The 19,162-nt window shown below is 32.6% G+C and overlaps 1 protein-coding gene across 2 annotated transcripts; it reads left to right on the top strand.

Moving 5' to 3' along the window:
* The first annotated feature begins 706 nt into the window (after positions 1-706).
* LOC118190819 (galactoside 2-alpha-L-fucosyltransferase SEC1-like) lies at positions 707-15,849 on the top strand. 2 transcript variants are annotated; one of them, XM_085807461.1, is made up of 5 exons: positions 748-819; positions 3,865-3,942; positions 5,273-5,460; positions 8,730-8,981; positions 14,822-15,849. In XM_085807461.1, the coding sequence occupies exons 3-5, from the start codon at positions 5,347-5,349 to the stop codon at positions 15,317-15,319; spliced, it is 864 nt and encodes a 287-aa protein (XP_085663587.1). In that variant the 5' UTR covers positions 748-819; positions 3,865-3,942; positions 5,273-5,346; the 3' UTR covers positions 15,320-15,849. The 2 variants fall into 2 exon arrangements, with proteins under 2 accessions (XP_035217491.1, XP_085663587.1); XM_035361600.1 differs by lacking the exon at positions 3,865-3,942 and having other exon boundaries at positions 707-819.
* Positions 15,850-19,162: the final 3,313 nt, after the last annotated feature.

Genomic DNA, 19,162 nt, shown 5'->3' with positions numbered 1-19,162 from the left:
ATTTTAAATTTTTACCTTGAAATCTTGCCTAAAATCAAACGGCGAACCCTAGGTGTGCCCAGACCGGGTTCACCGACAATCTAGGACAACTGAGAGTCTGTATTCTTTGTTTCTCCGCATGTCATCGGTCAGTTCATTGACAACAATGCTCGTTTCAGCACTCTTTTCAAAGCTCTATTCAGTGTGCCACTTTGGGCACACCCACAGAATTAAAACGATAAGTGCTATCTTCACAAAATTTTACTTGTGTGCTCCTCTAGGCCTAATTAGAATGCCTACCTTTTTTTAAATCAAAACTCCGACTTTAAAAGGTAGTGTGCCGGAAAGGGTTAAATGGGGAGTGGAAGAACGATGATATAATAAATAATTTCATACCATACGTATTTTGGTATATATATTTTACGTTTCGATTAGATTATTATCCCAAATTTAATCAATAAATGAGTTAACTAGGGCATCCTATAGATGTCTGCATGTTCAGTTTTATTTGCTTTAAAATTCTGCCTTCATTAAAAAAAAAAAAAAAAAGAAAAAGTATTTAAGAGTTTTCGTTTGCATACAAAGACTGATTAAAATAGATTTTTTTAAAGAGAAGTTCGTAGCTTTTCTTTTCTTTGAGAACTCGGCAGGTGCTAAATGATAATTTTATCTGTATCGGTAGGTGCTAAATGATAATCTTATCTGTATTTTTGCTTATCCGAAAGGTTAGCGATCATACTTGATACATTATTCACGCATGCATGAAGCAAATTTTCAAGAATGTGATATTTTTCATCATCGTTTTGAATATTGTCGTTCTGCTGATTATTCAGTGGCCAAGTAAGATTCTCAAAATTCTTATATCACTTCAAGAATTGCAAGTGATAATCTTATGTCTATGAAATATTATTCAATATAAATCATAAAATTCATTTACATTATTCCGTTTCTGTAAACTTAAAAAAAGAACAGATTTTAAATTCTAAAAAGTCCAAAGTATTTCAAAACTATGTACAAAACTGCATATATCATGCCATTATATATATATAACTAGAGTATTTGTTTTCGACTTTGGGATCATGCGATTAAGTATAAAATCACAGGTATTTAAAGTTAGTTCTCATTCTATGAGTGTTTAAAAGATGTGCTGTGGGCTTTATTTTCTTAAATATTGATTTTAGAAACTTCCTGTACAAAATTTCTTAAAAGAAGGCGAATATGTAGAGAAGTCTCTCGACACTATGAATGAACAGGATTCTGTTTCTCTTTTTTTTATTTTATTTTTTTTTTTTAATTATTATTTCTTTTTTTTTTTTTTTTTTTCTCTCTCTCTCTCTCTTTTTTTTAACCCACCCTTTTATATGAAATTCCACAGAGTAAAAATCTTAATTAGCAAAATATTCATTTGTTTAATTACATAAAAATGGAACCTTCCATAACCTTACGCGGAAAATTAGCGGAGCCATTTGAGAAAACGATTTCTTGATTGAGGTCATTCTTTTATATATAACACAGACTTAAACTCGAGAGCAACTTCGAAAACAAAGCTGCTTTTTTGGAATTAATTTTATAAGCTTTCGTAATTAAATCTGTAGGTGGCCGCTTTCATTTTAGGAAAAACCTTCATGAAGAGCATCTTATCTTACGCAATTTTACGTTTGGAGCACTCTATTAGAATCAAATTTTGGGGGATTATTGCTTATTTTACAAAACCTTTTCAGAAGCAATATTGAGACTGTTTTCATAATATTCTGAACCTTCTGACTTTGTCGAACACCTTGATAGTAAAAACACAAAATTTTATTTTTAAATCAGTAAGTTCAATATTGTTATGCTTGTTATTCAGATACAGTTAAATGTATCACAACTGACAATGTAAATATTTAAAGCATACCGGCAACCAGGGCTACTTTGCATAACAATCAGCACTTTAATCAATAAAATAGCTGAAATTTTGTTTAGTTAGTTTTAATTTTTTGAATAATTGGAAATGATTCCTGAAATTCTGAAGAATAATATTCCTTTTTTAAAAATATTTTCTTACTTTGCTTAATGTTTTAAAAATTAATTATTAATTCTGGGGGCAACATAACCTCATAAAATGAGGCTCCACCGCTGTAAGGAAACTAAAAATAAATTCCGTCTTTTACGCAAAGCTGTCTTTGCGCATTACACAGATAAAGAAAAAAGAAAACTTACTTAAACTGCTTCGAAGTAGATAATTTTTCAAGTTTTAAAAATTAAAAAAATAATAAAAAAATGTACGGTTTTGTGCAGGATCGCCGTTTGATTTTTTACTGCCTTGTGCAAACTCCGCAAATCCAAAATTCTGTCTCTCTTGAATTCCGCCGCCTGCTGCCGTCGCACTGGTTGTACATGTTCTAACGCAGACCCTGGTTTTATGTTACTCTAAATGCCAACTCCTAGGTAAAGTCAGAGACGAATTATATTCGCCGTCTTACCTTTTAAAGTACAACAAGCGCAAACTTAAATGGAGGTTTAAAACAAACCTCTCCATTAACACAAGCCTGACGATTACACAAATTAATACAATTAACAGAAACTGAAAATCCGCTGCTTTCGGGAAATGTAGAGACATTTTCAAACTGAAGCAGGAAATACAAAATATTACAGGTCTAAAATTCGGCTAAATTTTCAAGACGCGAATGTGGTTCGCAAAGGGAAAGCCGATGAACAAATCAAACATCAGGAGAGCGTAAGAGTAGCCCGTCAGCGATACCTGTGAAAGGCAACTAAAAAATTCAGCGCTTAATATTCATTAACTAATTTGCATCCCGTAAGAGTTAACAGTTTAGAGATCTAAGCACGATATAGTACTTGTTACTTGAAGGAGTTTTGATGTAGCTCTTAAGTTTTTAAGTAACAGTTCTTGATATAAAATAAATCAACAACATTAATCTAGAAAGATCTCTATCAGTTATACATCAGAGTGTAAATGCTATGCATAGATGAGAAATGACACAAAATTAAAAAACCCATGCCTTATCTTTAGACGCTGCTAATAAATCTGAAATTAGGAAGTACAAATCATGGAGGTAGGAAAGGGAGGAGGGGCCAACCCGCGCTAAAAGTGAAGCACTGCTTTGAAGCTTGGGTCACCAGATGGGGTGTTCTTTGTTTACATTCAGAAGCTCGCTTGACAAGATTCTGATAGTATTTCGACACACGACAGTTCCATAGAAATCGAAAAAAGGACACTTTCGCATGAAAGAAACATTCATAGTGTGATGGATAATAGCAGTTTGTGCTATTATCCATCACACTATGAATGTTTCTTTCATGCGAAAGTGTCCCTTTTTCGATTTCTATGGAATAGAAAATAGTGTGATGGATAATAGCAATTTGTGCTATTATCCATCACACTAATGAATCCATCACACTATGAATGAACACTATTTAGTGACATTTACGCAAAAATCACATCTTGGTTATTTTTCGATAACTAACAACAGCGATTTTGATTATGAATTTGTTTTATAAAATTATAAGCTGTTGCACTACAAAAATATAGATTTTAAGAAAAATGTTATGCTTAAAGAATGAAAAATACCTTACGGTACATTTAAAATTGTATACGTCTTTCGATACCCTTGATAGATTATTCGCTACTTTTATTTTATTTTCCAAACGTCAAAATGTTTTAAATAAAACAAATTTTTTCACATCCATATATTATTGTAACATGTACCTTTTAAAATTTTTTAGAGGAGAGGCTTTACTGCTGCTCATTTTAAACCCATCGTTTTAATTTTATATATCTGAAAAATAATCACTTTGGGCTTACACGTTTTATAAATATAAAATTATATATGTTAAATTATTTGTAATTAGGCACATAGGTAAGATTAAGTTTTTATTAAATAGAGTAACGCATGCAAGGGCTATCTGCCCAAAGAGAGAGATGCCATCGTGGAGGAATTTTGAAGAAAAACTGACCTTTGAGTGGGTATTAAAAATAATACTTATAATTTTTATTCAAATTATATTCATATATATTTTTTATGTAAAACTTTCGGGTGTATGCTAAATTAGTGTAAATTACTTTACACGAAAAATATATTGAATGCACAGAAATTAAAGATTTGCACATGCCGGAAATGAAAAATAGGAAATATGTATGGGTATTTATGCATGTGCTTGCAAAAAGCGTGTATCTGCCTTTGACAAAATACTTAAATATTCATTAAATTATTTATAAATGTATTTGAAATGAAGAATTTATTCACTTATAAACAACTGTGAAGAAATCTAATTTATAATGATTATAAATGTTATCTAAATATATAATAACCTTAATATTGAATTGTAAACATAAATTGAAATCCTGTTGACAAATACGTTATAAAACTATTTAAGCAAGAATTGTTCGTATTGGAAAGCAATCTGTTAAAAGGTATTGTAAAGCAAATGCTATGAGATGCGCACTTAAGAACGTAATAAAGAGTTTTGGAATATGTATTGTTGAAATGAAGAGTAAAAAAAAAATCTGATAAGTATAATTAAAAGAATTATTCCCCTTACATTTTATAATAACTCAGTTACAAGTTTTAAATAATACTTAAAAAAAAAAAAAAAAAAAAAAAAAAAAAAACTTATTTTATTCCCTTTCAGATATGTTCAGAGAAAGTCAAGTACTATTTAATTCCTAATAATTCTCTAATTTAAAATGAACCGAATAGAGCATTAATTATAAATTGACTTTCGATTTAAAATTTTTCGATTTAAAAGAAGCCAAAAAATCATGTCATATTTAAGAAAGTATTTTAGGAAGAAGCTCTATAAATAGAAAAGAAATAATGCATAATTTTAATATTAATAATACAATAAACTTTGATCTTAATTTTTGTACCTTAACCGAATAAAATCGAATTACCTTAATTTTTTTTCTAATGTAATTAACGAAAACTTGTGAAAATATCTCATTCAAATTAAACCATTCTGAGAAAACTGTCCTGTGAAAAGTATAGCATTTAATTCCGTTCAGAATGAAATGTTGTTTAAAAATATGTTGTTTTCACATACTTAGGACTCTGAAGTGTTGTAGAAAAAGAAAATATATACATTTATATGTATATTTGCGACGTAATTACAAAATATTTACACCCGAACGCGTCAAATCCCATAGAACTCAATGGTAAATGACCCAATGTTTTGGTCACCACGTAGGGATCGCCGGTGCTTCAGAGCAGGGTACGGGAGAAACTTGTTTAGAGCGACTCCATCTTACTTCCTACCTCCATGGTACAAATAAACTTCTTTTTCCATCCAACAGATCTTCTCTTATCCCCAGAAGAAGCCTTAGAACCATTGACTATTCATGTCAACAGAGGTCGCCTTGGTAACCAGATGTTCACCTACGCGACACTTTATGGACTAGGAAGACTCAATCGAAGGCATGTGAGACTCATGCCGCAAAACTATAATGCTCTTAAGTCATACTTCAAACTCCGTCATTCTCAGGTGATTCATTTATCAGTGTATATTTTAAATTACAATGGAAACTGCTTTGTATACTCACATTTATTTAGTCCTAAATGGATAATGATATTACGAATAATAGATTATTCTCACTAATTATTAAAATAGTAAAAAAATGCGCAAAATTGTAATATATAATTAACCACATCACTTAAATCTTAATGGTTAATAAGAGTTTTCGTTACGTGATTTTTATTTGTTTCTTTAGATAAGTATCGAATATTAAATTGTAATAATGGATACAAAGACATCAACTCTAACTTGTCTGCTACGTGATGTGTGTGTCTGTTCGAATACCCCGCCTAAAATATTCATAAAAAAACCTAAATCGTTTTCTTTATTCCTTCTTCTTCTTTTTTTTTTTTTTTTTTTTTTTTTTCTTTCTTTCTTTCTTTCTTTCCTCCTTTTCTTAATCTGTAAATTTGTTACAGAAATTGTTCTAATTACATTGAGTTCTAGTTATCTGAACTGATTAGGGAAAGGTGATTTTGGCTAATCCATCTCAACTGGTTTCGATAAATAAAAGTATAAATAATTATGCACACAAAAACTTGTATTACATTATATTTACGAAGCAGTATTATTAAAAATAATTATTGTTCTTTCGAGTTGCTTTCTTGTAATGCTTACTAGCCGCTACCTCCCGATCGCTTGTAGAGCGATAAATATCATTTCCCGGACAAAAGAGATTTCACTGTTCCCTGTTTGTTCATACAATGGTCTGAGATAATCTATTTTCATCATAAGCTGTGTATTTAGTTGTAAAGAAAGAAGGTGGCAAAAAGAGGGGGGCTGGACTGAAAGCAAAAATATACCTGGAAATAACTGGTTTTAAAGAAATGTTTCGATTTTATTTTTCTTAACTGCTCCTAAGCACCTAAGCAAGGTTCCGATTAAGCGAAGTTAAGTAAGGTTTAACATTAAGTAGGGGTAATTGGAGAAAGGAAGTTAAAGGCTACTCCCGTATTATTTTCTCTGAAAAAAATTTTGAAATTCAGGCGTAGGAAGAAGCATACAGTCTATCGAAATATTTGTTAAAAAATTATGTAGTGTATATGTTACCGTGAAAGACCGAAATTGGAGAATGTCAACTTTCACCGGAGAATGTCAACATTCACCAAATACGTCGGTGAAAGATCGAATATTTCTTTACATTCTTGTACATTCGGACCCTCACCGGTGTATGTCGACAATCACAGATATGCTCTGGTGTAGATCGAAAAGAGAGGAGTATATGTATACGCTGCCATTCCAAAAGGAAGTGTTCCACAAATAAATGCAGTTGTAAAAGCAAGGGCCTCTTGTGCAATTCAAAGTGTCATAATAGTTTAAGTTGTTGCAATAAATAAGATTTGAATCACATAATTTGGTAAGTTTATAACTTCTATTATTTTCCTTTCTCATTTTGAATGTACTGTGTGTTTTAAGTTCTTATTCTGAGTCTCAAGTGCGTTTTTTCGCGAATGAATTACGGAGAAGGAAATATAATATTCTTACATGTTCAACATTCACCATTAGTATATGGTGAATGTGGACATTCACCGGTGTAAGTCAGAAATAAGAGTATTTGGAAAATATTTCGGACATACACCAAGCGACTATGTGAATGTTGACATTCACCGGTGAAAGTCGACATTTTCCAGATTTCGGTGTTTCACCGTAACATATACAAGCAGAAGAAACAATAACTATTGAATCTAGAATTTTTACTCATTTCCGATCACTTTCATCAATTCAGCGAAAACTCAGTTATGATTGGAAAACGACTAAGATTACTAATGCGACTGGATGCACCATCGTATTATTGTCATGATGCTGTAACTAATATTCAGATTTTTTAATTAATTCAAATTTACAAATTACGATAAAATTATAGTGTATCAATTCAGAGACGAATTCTTTCGGGCTTAAAAGCATAAAACTGAACGTATCATCATGCGACAAAGTTTGCTTTTGTCATACATTTTTGACGCTTCCAAGAGCTTCTCCTTTAATTAAGATAATATTTCGAAATTAAAACTTCTCCTTTATTAAAATGAAAAGAACATCCGTTTTAACCGAGTAGTCTAGTTCTAACCTTTCGAATCCTTTGTATTCTATGATATTTAAATGCTGAAATCGCGTACATAGTAAAAATCCAAAATACATTGCCTTCAATGAAGAATAAAAGAATGTATTTTGTTCGGGGAGTTTTCATTAAATATATTATGAAATCATACAGTTTTTGAGGAATTACCAATTTGACCATACGTTCTGTTGTGGTGTAAGTTATTAGGACATCTAGCTAGCAGTTGGAATGACCGTGATTCCGTGTCGACATACGGTGTATCCGACACGGAATGTCCGTAATTCAAATCCCCGCAAAGTCTCCGTTGATCTTTCATGTCTCTTGCTTCGAAAAACGCAAAAGTTTCTGCAGTGATGTCCGAACTAAAATGTAGTAGACAATCATTCGTCATCACTTTCTATCTACTTGACTAGGTCTCGTGTTTCTCCCCATTAACCCTTTAATTGGGGAAGAATGTAAGGAATCAAATCATCAAACCCCCTTGACTGCTTTCGTAGTATAAGCGATTAGCTCATCCAGCTAGCCTTTGGATGATACGGGGTTCAAATCTTGCTGAAGGTAGGGTTGATTACTCATCTTTATCGCTCTGAAAAATTTAAATAGTCTCTACAACTTACGCCATGTGAAATTGCCCTTAACCATGTAAATCCTCATTTTCATCTGTTTCAAAGGGGAACTGGCTCGGATATATGTTACACATGGGGATAACCACGAAAACGCCCATGCAGCCAACCCTTTCGTCGGATTTCGAGCTGCGGACCGAACTATCAGTGTTCAGCCACTTTACCGAGCCGCGGGTAGGCCCACCCAATTCAGTGCAAAGTAGCATACATACTACACAAAAAAATGTAACTACCATCTCTACTTATAAGTATCAAAAATAGGTCTGAGTTTCATTTTAAAGATATTTTACATATTTTCATTAAACGCAATTTCTCTCATTGCATACTTTTCTATTTTAATTATTTTCTGAATATTTTTTGTGAATATATAATTAATAATGAAAATTCAGGTTATTGATTACCTGTCAGAGAAGTGTCTGTACCGCAGGCATTTCAGGCCCTGTTCCGCCGATCTTAGTAAGAGAGGTTTCTTGCTCTGGAGTCAAACTACCCTTTTATACTTTTGCATTAAGTCATCTGTTTCTTTTTTGGAGTTCCATAATTAAGTTTATTTCTTTCAGGTCAATGAATTCACTTTTAAGGAAAAACACCCTTGGCCCATTGGGAGTTGGCTTCAACCCCATGACAGTCATATACCCAACACCACAAATATCGTGAAAGGCCGTTTATACCCAACATCATTCACATTTTTCCATCATGTTCAAGACGAAATTCGAGATATCTTTCAATTTCAGGATACCATCCGACACTACGCGCAAAATGTACTACGACATGTGAAACGCTTACGGCCTTGGACTGAAGTTTACATCGGGGTATGTCATTAATACTTTCTTAATAATCACTATTTAAACTAGTAGTAAAGCACTTTAAATATCCCATTTTCATAATTTACGTTATAGATAAGAGTGCGAATTTCTCCTCAAAGGCTAACACAAGTTAAACACTTTTATTACTTTTGGCAAGCTGAGTTTCAAATAGATTTAGATTTCTAAATGAGTTCTAAAATTTTTCTGAAGAGCATAAGATTTATCAAATTGTGGTAAACATTCTAAGATATCGTACGATTTGTATTCTTTACATATATAAAGTAAAAGAAATCGCATAGAAACTGAGAATGCATTAACTGTTAGAAATGATGTTAATAGTTATGTAGAAACCGTTAGTTTTCTTTTGATACATGATTCAGAAATTTCATTAATGAAGAAAAAATAATTGAAAAGTAGTTTCAGATACATGGGATGAGAACTTTCTAAGGTGTCATATGACTAGTAAATCATATATCAATAGCACAGTGTTGGAAACATACAAAAAACATCCATAATGTTATTATTATTATCCTTAATGTTCTTTTTTCTTTCTTCATGCCTTCGTGGTGTAACGATTAGCAAAATCTGCGCGTATTCGAGAGGTCCAGGTTCGAGTCCCGGTGAGAGCACTGCTCATTTTTCATGTCTCCTTCTTCTAAATAACCTAATGACGATACAATGAATTCCTTTTATAGTTTGTACTGCATTATCATCCATATATATAGGACGGAAAGGGTGAAAGCAGAATATTGCTGTCTATCCATATCGATATGGATATGTATTGTGTGTTTACAGTGTTAATCTATTCGATGTAAAATCTGGCAAAATAAAAATAATGTAATAGTTCAGTTTTCCAGAGTTGTCATATTCCATTTACAAAAGAATGTCAATAACGTGTTTGCTGTAATAGTTCCTTCTGTAAAGGAGAATAAAAATTAATTTTCTTTTCTCTGAGTGAAGATAAATGAATAATTCGTCTGACACTCAACATAGTGGTGACACCCGGACGTGCTCTTTGGGAAATGGGGTCAGTTTGTTTTTCTATTCAATTTTTTTTCTTAATTATTGAATTAGTGTTCTCAATAGATGTTTTAGTAAGAAAAAGGAGGCCGATTATGGCTGAATTCACCAAAACATCCAATTACTTAATAGAAAAATAAGGAAAGCAAAAGGCTAATTTTCAAGTTATAAAATTACTATATTAGACCGTTTGTTTATTAAATTAAAAATGGTTGACGCTGATACTTTTTAGAAGCCAAATGACACAAGTTAATATTTCTGGTTTCGCTAGTTCACCGCCAACTTCCGATAAAAGAAAATTGCGTTTTACCTCAAAGTGAGCTGAAATTTTTCGGGGATGACGAAGTAAAAGACTGGCTCACTTTTTGAAACCAGTTCAAAAGTATAAATGAAGATCAAGAGATGGAAAGGAAAAACAAATTTCATTATTTGTTGCAGACTGCTATTAACGGTACGAGAGCTTGGGATATTGTGGAAAGCCTTCCTGTCATTTCGGAGAATTATGAGAAAGTTATTGAATGTTTTAAAAATAGATTTGATAAATAAGATAAATAGATTTGGTTTGATTTTTAAAAATAGATTTTGATTAGTTTTATGTAAGTGAATTGTTTAGTCTCGTAGTAAAAAACGCTACCGGAATTAAGCTAAAATTAAATGTAGCGATTTTATATGATAAATTAGAATCCTATTTAAGAGTATTAGAATTAGTTCGAGTAATTAGTAACAAATATGCCGCCATGCTGTTTCCTTAATCGAATCAGGCATTCCTAAAAAAATATTAGGAGTTTGGTCAAGAAATAACGTAACGATTAATAATCAAGAAAGTTCTTTCTACGAAACGCTTAAGGCAGTTACTTTTGTTTTTGAGAAATGAGGTCGAGAGGGAACAGAGAATTTTGCTTAATAAGTTAGTATTTAAAATGCTTGAATCAATATTATATAAAGAAAAAAATATAAAGAGGAAACGCTTATTCCCACAGCAAATGATTTGTTTTCGAGGAAAGGGATGCAAAATTAAATGAAGTAAATCTGTGCATATTTTGTAATAAATATCATGAAATTAAAGACTGTTTTTTTTTTTTTAGTATAAATCTAGTTTTAGGATTGGGCATCGTGTGAAGCATTGTAAGTCTAAGGTGTGATGATTAAATTTGTTTCAAAAAGACATTGGGCAATTGTATATCCAGAACTGACAACAAATCAACAAGTTTCTGAAACTGAAAATCCACTGAGTAAAATCCATAGAATCAAATAAATTCAACATGTCATTAGCTCATTCCTATTGTGCTGAAGAAATAGTATTTCTTCAAACTTTATTAGTAAATATGGTAATCAATGGAAAAAATCGCTTTGCTCGAATTTTAATCGATCCGAGCTATCAACGATATTTTAAAAACTAAGTGAAGGTCTGTAGAGACATTAGGTTTTTTTCGAAGCAGGAGATATAAAAAATGAGCAATGCCCTCGCCGGGACTCGAACCACGGACCTCTCGATTGCGCGTCGAGTGTGCTGACCGCTACACATTGAAAGCATGCTAAGAAAGCAGGAGAAATATATTTTATATACTCCCTCTATTAAAGGTCGATTGGGGGATTAGGGGATCCAATCGCCAAATCCTGGTGGTGGAGAATCATCATCGAGCACATTTTTTTTTAGTTCGTACGCAACTGTAGAGACATTAGGATTTTTTGGAAGTAGGTGATGTGAAAAATTAGCAATGTCCTCGCCGAGACTCGAACCACGGACCTCTCGATTACGCGTTGAGTGTGCTGACCACTACACCACGAAAGCATGCTGAGAAGGCGGAAGAAATACCTTATAGGTCAACTACAAATAGTAATTTAGATGGGTGCTGATGAAGCTGGAAAATTAAGCACTAGGAAACTATATAGTCTGTCCCAATGCACTTATTATACAGACTTAGCTCGATTGAGTGATAATGGGGAAATGAGCGGACTTTTCTGCAGTCACAGTCATTCTAAAGAGCTAATATCTCTAGTCACTCAGAGTAAAATTCTGGAATATTTATGAAAATTAGAAACTATTGAAATTGCAGATGCATGTGAAAGTATTTTGAAAAGTGAAACTGGAAAAAAAAAAAAAAAAGGCCGTTATTAGACATTTTGAGGAAACAGTGAAATCGAATTCTGAAGGAACTACCTTACCTTGAAAACGAAATTACCTTACCATGGGTAAATGATACAAATGATCTAACTATAAACAAACCATAGGCCGAGAAACGATTTAATTCTTAATTTACACCTGAGTTTATCTCATGCTGGGTTACACCGTATTGATGGCAAAGTTGAGGGAAACCTTTTGGATTATGAAAAGTAGGAAAACAATTCGTAAAGTACCAGATGTGTATAGTGCACCAGATGCAAAAGACATGAAGACAAAAGATTACAGTGAGTTCTAGCTATATTACCAGAAAATAGAGTCTGAGACAATCTCGCGTTTGAGATGCTAGGTCTTGATCCCACAGGACCTCTTATACTGAAAATCAAGAAAAAGGCTTTAGTAATTATATTAATCTGTGCAGTACAGAGGAATAACCGACTAAATCTGATAACATCTTTATCTAACCCAAATGTTTTGCTTGGACTCAGCAGATCCATCGCAAGAACAGGATATTGAAAAATAATTTATAGTGACAATGGAAGCAGTTTTGTTGGTTCTTGCAGTCTTCTAAAATCATTTGACTGGAAGGTGAGAGAGGTGACGACATCTATAAGAAGAATTCAGTGGATTTTTGCATCCCCTTGGACGGGTGGATTTTGGAAAAGAATGATTCGGATGGTTAAAAAACTTCTACGCAGAGTCTTAGATTGACATTACTGAAATACAAAGAGTTAATGAGTATTCTTTGAAAATGGGAAGCTACAATAAACTCAAGAGCTTATTCTATTGATATCCGCAATGTTTACGAACGACACTGTTGAAGCGGGTGTGTCATATTAGATCATCTTAATTGGGGAAATCTGAATAAAAAAAATTGGATATCAGCAACGACTGAGAGATATTTTGAAGGAGAGATTTAGAAATGAGTATCTCAATTAACTTTTACAAAGGAAGGAAAACGTTAAGATACAAAAATCGGAGATAAATTCCATGGAGCATGCCTGAGACATTAGCCGTTGATGTGTTGTGTATAGAAATCATCATTCCCGAACATTGCAGGTTCTTCAGTATCACCCTGAGTGATGGAATGAGACATTATGACCCAAATTCTCCTTATCAGTTTAGGGAACAGAATAGATAACAATATTAAGCAGAATAGATAATGAGGGATTGACACCTATCATAGAAGATAATATACTATAATGAGGGATTAATATTCGCTATCATTCCAGGGAGTAGAAACATTTTCCATCCTTAAATTACTCCAACAAGGAGTTTCTTCTTTTTTTATCTTCTTTTTCTATGCTGCGAAACCTGAACCATTTTACGGTTTAAAGAATGTATAATAGCGTCTTTTTCTAAATACATGTTAAGTCAGAAGTCAAACAACAAAAATCAGCGTTAATTTACAAAATTTTCACAGGACTAGTTTCGATGGTTTTACCGAAACATCATCTTCAGCTGCAAAACCGCAAATATTTGCGGTTTTGCAGCTGAAGATGATGTTTCGGTAAAACCATCGAAACTAGTCCTGTGAAAATTTTGTAAATTAACGCTGATTTTTGTTGTTTGACTTCTGAATTAGTATTTATTCGGCGTGTTATTGTGTCTTAATTACATGTTAAGTTTCAATTCTTCAATCAATATCTGTTATTCATTGTTCCGAAATTATGTCTATTCTTTAGCAAATGACAATTAGTGTACCTAATTTTCGCCAATTTTCGTTTGAAAAAGTGAATATATTAAATTTTGCACTTAATCGCTAAGACATGTAAATTTCGCATTTATTCGGGTCTATTTCGTAAATACGAAACTTGCGTATTAGTAATAATGCAACATTCATTTTTCCTAATTTGGTTTTATGTACCATAGTAAAATATCGTATTTAATAAAATATTTTTTCTCTCATGCTAATCAGAAACAAATTAATTTAAATTAGAACCTTGCTCTTATCAAATATTCAGTTATATTTTTATTCTTTAACGTTTATCCTAAATTATGAGGGAGATCTTTTTGATGGAGTGTTTTTTCTGGGGTCTGAGTATGCGATCGGCATGGTCTTATCAACAGGGTAAATGCGGTAAATTTCCAACTCTTAATTAATAATCGTTGTAAACCAAATAAATATAAATTGGAAAAACATGTAAATGTCAAACGGACAAATTAATTTTTAAAAGTACCCACTTCTGTCAGTTTAAGATTTTAGAAACGAAGACAGAAATCTTAAGATTTCACTTATTACAGTTATTCAGTCACTCATCACTTACATATCAAAATGTAAGTAGAAAGAAATGAGTAAGAATTAAGCTTAACGGGAAGCAAAGAAGTTACACTGAAGGTTGTAGGTGTCGTAGCCTGAATACCACATGTTACTGTTAAAAGCAGAATACCTTAGATTTTAACCAAATCATTAAACTGTCTTCCAAAATTTATCAGTAGTTGAACGAAATTGGTAGACATAAGTGCTACTTTACCTTTTAATCTCGCTAACGTCGCAAAGCTATTGTTCTCTGCTCGGAAAAAGGTGAAGTCATGCAAAAAGCTGGTAAGTCGTTCTCCCTGCATATAAAATTTGAGAAGCGTAATATCTGATTTATCTTCGCACTTTTCTTCATGCAATATAATCTAAGCTTGAGGTAAATGGCTTTTAAAAATCCTCTAGAAGAACTTCTGGTCGAAGCAAATCATTATTTTGCTCTTGCAGGTACACGTGCGCAGAGGTGATTATCTGTCAAAGTCAAAAGGTGGATGGCTCCGAGCATTCGAAGGTAGAGAAGTGGATATAGAATACTTTAGAAAAGCTGTTGACTACTTTCGACGCAAATATAGTAATCTCACCTTCATAGCAGTAAGCGATGACCGGCAATGGTGCAAAAAATATCTACCTCAATTCCATATTCTGACTCTCCCCTTTTCTCCTAGTCCGGCTCATGACCTGGCTATCATGGCTGAATGCAATCATACTATCATAACTTACGGCACTTTCAGTTTCTGGAGTGGATATCTGGCTGGAGGTGAGGTTATCTATTTTTCAAATTTCGTAAATCCGAAAAGACGCAGCAACTTTCCAGAAGAGAAAATGTACCCTCCAAAATGGATAGGGATCTCTACTACACCGAAAGGATTCTGGGATTCATATAAAAATCCATTTCTTGATCATGATGGAAACAATGTAAGCGTCTCAAAAGAAATCATACTGTAGCTCAAAAACGAAACATTGAAATCTAAAACAAATATTTTAAATATAAAATTCACTTGAGCTTGGCAACATTATTTCTACTAATTCAGAAATGCTAAAACTTGAAGTCTTTAGCACAGATTATGAAAAGAAACTTTGTTCAGAATAGAAAACGATATTAAACTGCTATAATGCATTGAAACCACAGTGGGAGAAAAACAGAGGTTCTTGGAAACCGTAAAAGGCAAAAAGTGCAACAGCCAAAATGCATTACAATCTAGTGTCAAGTCCGCCAAAAAGTATCACAATCCAGTGTCGAGAAATATCGAACTTCATTAATCCTGTGTAGTTTACAACCATTTCTTTTTTCTGCTAATAAATGTTTCACAATTAAATTGTATTTCCAATTAGAAAATTTCTGTTAAAAATAAATATTTTTCAGCTGATCAGGATAAAAAAAAGTTGAATTTTTGGAAGAAATACATTGTATAATAAAAAGATGTTCAGGTAGTTGTGTATTTTCTTATCTTCGAAGAAATAAAATACTAATGGGATGTTTGTGCACTTTTTATTATCATTAAGGTTGCCACATTATTAAGAAAGTTATACAATGAATTTTAAATTATTTTAGCTTTATTTGTCCACATTTCTTCTAGAAGAGCGTTTGTTGCCATATTTACTGATGTCAAACTTAACGGTCTAGCTCGTAGTCATTACTCCAGTTCATCCCAATGGTGTCTATGGGACTGAAGTCTGGGATTTCAGCAGATAATATTTTTACTCAATTGTAACACCATCAAACAAATGTAACCCAACCTACAAATACAGACGGTCTCGTAATCAATTTGAAACAAAAACAGACCTTCAAAAAATTATTGTAACAATGAAGGACCATGGAATTGTCTAAAATAATTAAGACAAGGTCCAGTACGTAACAGTCGAGTTCATGCTTGCTTTTCCATTCAAACTAACACGGTGTGAAAATGCACTTCATTAAAAAGACTTCATACATCATTCAATATGAACTATATTCTAATGAATAGTTTTAATTTTAACTAAGGATTGTTTATAAGTAGTTAGCTGTGTGCGCTATAATTAAAAGCATTTGTTTAACTTCATAGAAATGAATAAGCAGCCTCGAACAGCAGGGAACTTTACTCTCATCGTTGGCCCTCCAAAATGGATAGGGATCTCTACTACACTGAAAGGATTCTGGGATTCATATAAAAATCCATTTCTTGATCAAGATGAAAACAAAGTAAGCGGCTCAAAAGAAATCATACTGTAGCTCGACTGTTACGCACTGGACCTTTTTCATGGTGGCTGCAACCATGAAAAAAAAAACCCAAAATATTACGGTTTTACCAACAAACTCAATATTTGGGTATAATACAGTAGGCAGTAATATTTAAGGTAGTTTTCAATAGATATTCGGTTACCGGTAAAAACATTGCGGGGAAAAAAAAAAAAAAAAAAAAAAAAAAAAAAACAAGCAAAGTTATGTTTGTCACTGGGTGTTTTGTAGCTACTGTATTTTTGCAGGATATTTCCTTTAACGACATTTTGAAATTACAAAGTTTTGTACCTTCTCTATTTACTACCATAGTGTTTTGATCTCCTCCATTACAATGTTTTGCGCGACGAGGGAATGTTTCCTTTGCAATGAATGCAACGTTTCCCTCGTGACGATTTTATTGTAATGTTTTCGACAGATACCGTATTCTCATCTTATACATCATAATATATACTGTAAACCATAGAAATGATATACGGTGAGATGTTTTGCGGAAATTTAAAGAAATTTGTATTATAAACTCAGTGATATAAAAACAATGCGAATTAGGAACGGATAAGTCCAGGACAGTCATTAAGAACATCTGGTCATGGCTTGCAAAGACTGGAACGTCAACATTAGCTAGCTATAATGATTGATGAACTCTCACATAGTACCCAAGCCGCATGGAATGAAGTACTCGTATTTATCATACGAACTCGACTTGAAGCCATGCACAGCAGGATTGCCGCCGTTGTTCTGCGTACTGAATTCTGCATGGTGTGTACCCCGGACCACCCTCAATTTAATCATGTCTTCCTCCCATTATACTATGTTAGAGTAAATAGCATTCTATTGCTTCCTTTCCTTCATGATATGGAAATTTTAATGGCTAGCAGTTATAGACTCCTCAATTAATACAGACCTTTTTCTAATCAAGTCGTCCTTATCCAGTAAATAAACGATATTGTTATAAAGTTTATACTAGTCCAGAACTCTCCAGACGTATTCATGCATTTTAAGCAGTTATCAAATGTAACGTAATCATTATATAACAGGTGTTAAATCTTCGAAAACGACAAGCCTGTTTTTAGGGGGGGCTGACGCTCATCTTCAGTAACCGAAACTAGTTGCTGATATGAAGTGAGAATAATCCAGATTCTAGGATGAAAACCTATTATTTCATATATTAAGAGGCATCTTTCAGTGAAAATGCAAATGACACAGGTTGCTGAAGAGAAAGTCTTGTATTTATTGACTTTGTATTTTATTGACATGTTATGCAATGACATACTTACATGTCTTAAAATCCTTTTGTTCTGATTACATTTCAAGATTCTTAAATGAAATTTTCTCTATGAATATTTTTAGATCGTGGTAATGAAAGACTTTCTCATATTAACAATTTCTAATATTTTACTTACTACTTTCGCAGAGGCATTCTTTAGGCTGTACTGTATATGGGACATTTTTTGCTATTCTTAATAGAAAAAATGACCAGCATAACTTAAACAGATTTTTCAGTGAATCACTCACATTCTTGTCAGCGGTTCTCCGGAAAATCTATTTCTCTTTCATCTCAATTAGTTTTATATCTCAAAGTATGTAGTACCAAGAAAGTATATCTGTGGTTGAACCTATTCCTTGCCATGAGTTTGATCACATGCTTGCTGGTGACATTATGTTTTTTTATAACTCATGTACTGTACGGCGAATCATTTACTCATTTTTACTTTATTTTGGTGCATTGTTTTTCTTTTTAATAAGTATAGCTGACAATTCATTTGCATGTTTTGCCATTTTTTATATATTTACTTGAATATCAGTTTCATCCGCTTATATCATCAAACCTATTCAAAAATTAGTTAAATTCGAATTTCTACACAGTTTTATTTGTTTCATGACAAATACTATGAATTTTCAAGTATTTGACCCTTGCAGTAATGAGCTATAAAAGTTATTTTCTTTCTAACAAATCGGAAAAAACTGTAAATGACACTGCGTTCTTTGATAACGATAAGGCTACAAATATGATCAATGTTGTGAAATTTCCAACTGAAGATGGTGACATAACGTCTCTTGCAGATACCGACGAAAATAAGCACAAAGAAGATATATCACTTGAGATGTCCTAGGAGCGATAAAGCTTCATGATCCTGAAGAAACAATAACTAAGGCAATTTTACTGAAAATACAAATCTTGAGGACCTTCCATTGAAAAAAAAAAATAGGAATACTAAACCCATTGCAAAGTGATTCTTTCTATGAAAAATGATGTCTAATACAGACATTAAACATACTATTCATTATTTTTGTGATTTATCATTAGTCTGAAAAATTATTAATTCTTTCAGTTACGTTTTCGGAAACATGCTGTTAACAGACAAAAGTTCATTTTTTATGCGGAATAAAAATTTCCCTAGTTTAGAAACGAAAACTGATTTAATAAATAGGCATCTAGTGATCACTAATGAGTAAACCGTTGAAACAGAATGGACTGGTTTTATATATGTGTTTGCCAATAAGTTCTTCACTGACGCGTCTGCCACACAGTACTGAAGTTAAAAATTTTTACTTACTTAAAAAATCAATAA

The sequence above is a fragment of the Stegodyphus dumicola genome, chromosome X1 (genome assembly GCF_044657685.1).
Source record: "Stegodyphus dumicola isolate Sdum_Otavi_A_Nest chromosome X1, ASM4465768v1".
NCBI lineage: Eukaryota > Metazoa > Arthropoda > Arachnida > Araneae > Eresidae > Stegodyphus > Stegodyphus dumicola.
The sequence above is the reverse complement of the archived record's forward strand: the minus strand, read 5'-3'. Positions and strand labels throughout refer to the sequence as shown.

Excerpts from the sequence above, each read along its gene's own strand:
- LOC118190819 (XM_035361600.1), top strand. The coding sequence starts at position 741 with ATGAAGCAAATTTTCAAGAATGTGATATTTTTCATCATCGTTTTGAAT. Across the intron at positions 820-5,272 it reads GCTGATTATTCAGTGGCCAA|ATCTTCTCTTATCCCCAGAA; the intron begins GTAAGATTCTCA and ends TCCATCCAACAG. Across the intron at positions 5,461-8,729 it reads TCAAACTCCGTCATTCTCAG|GTCAATGAATTCACTTTTAA; the intron begins GTGATTCATTTA and ends TATTTCTTTCAG.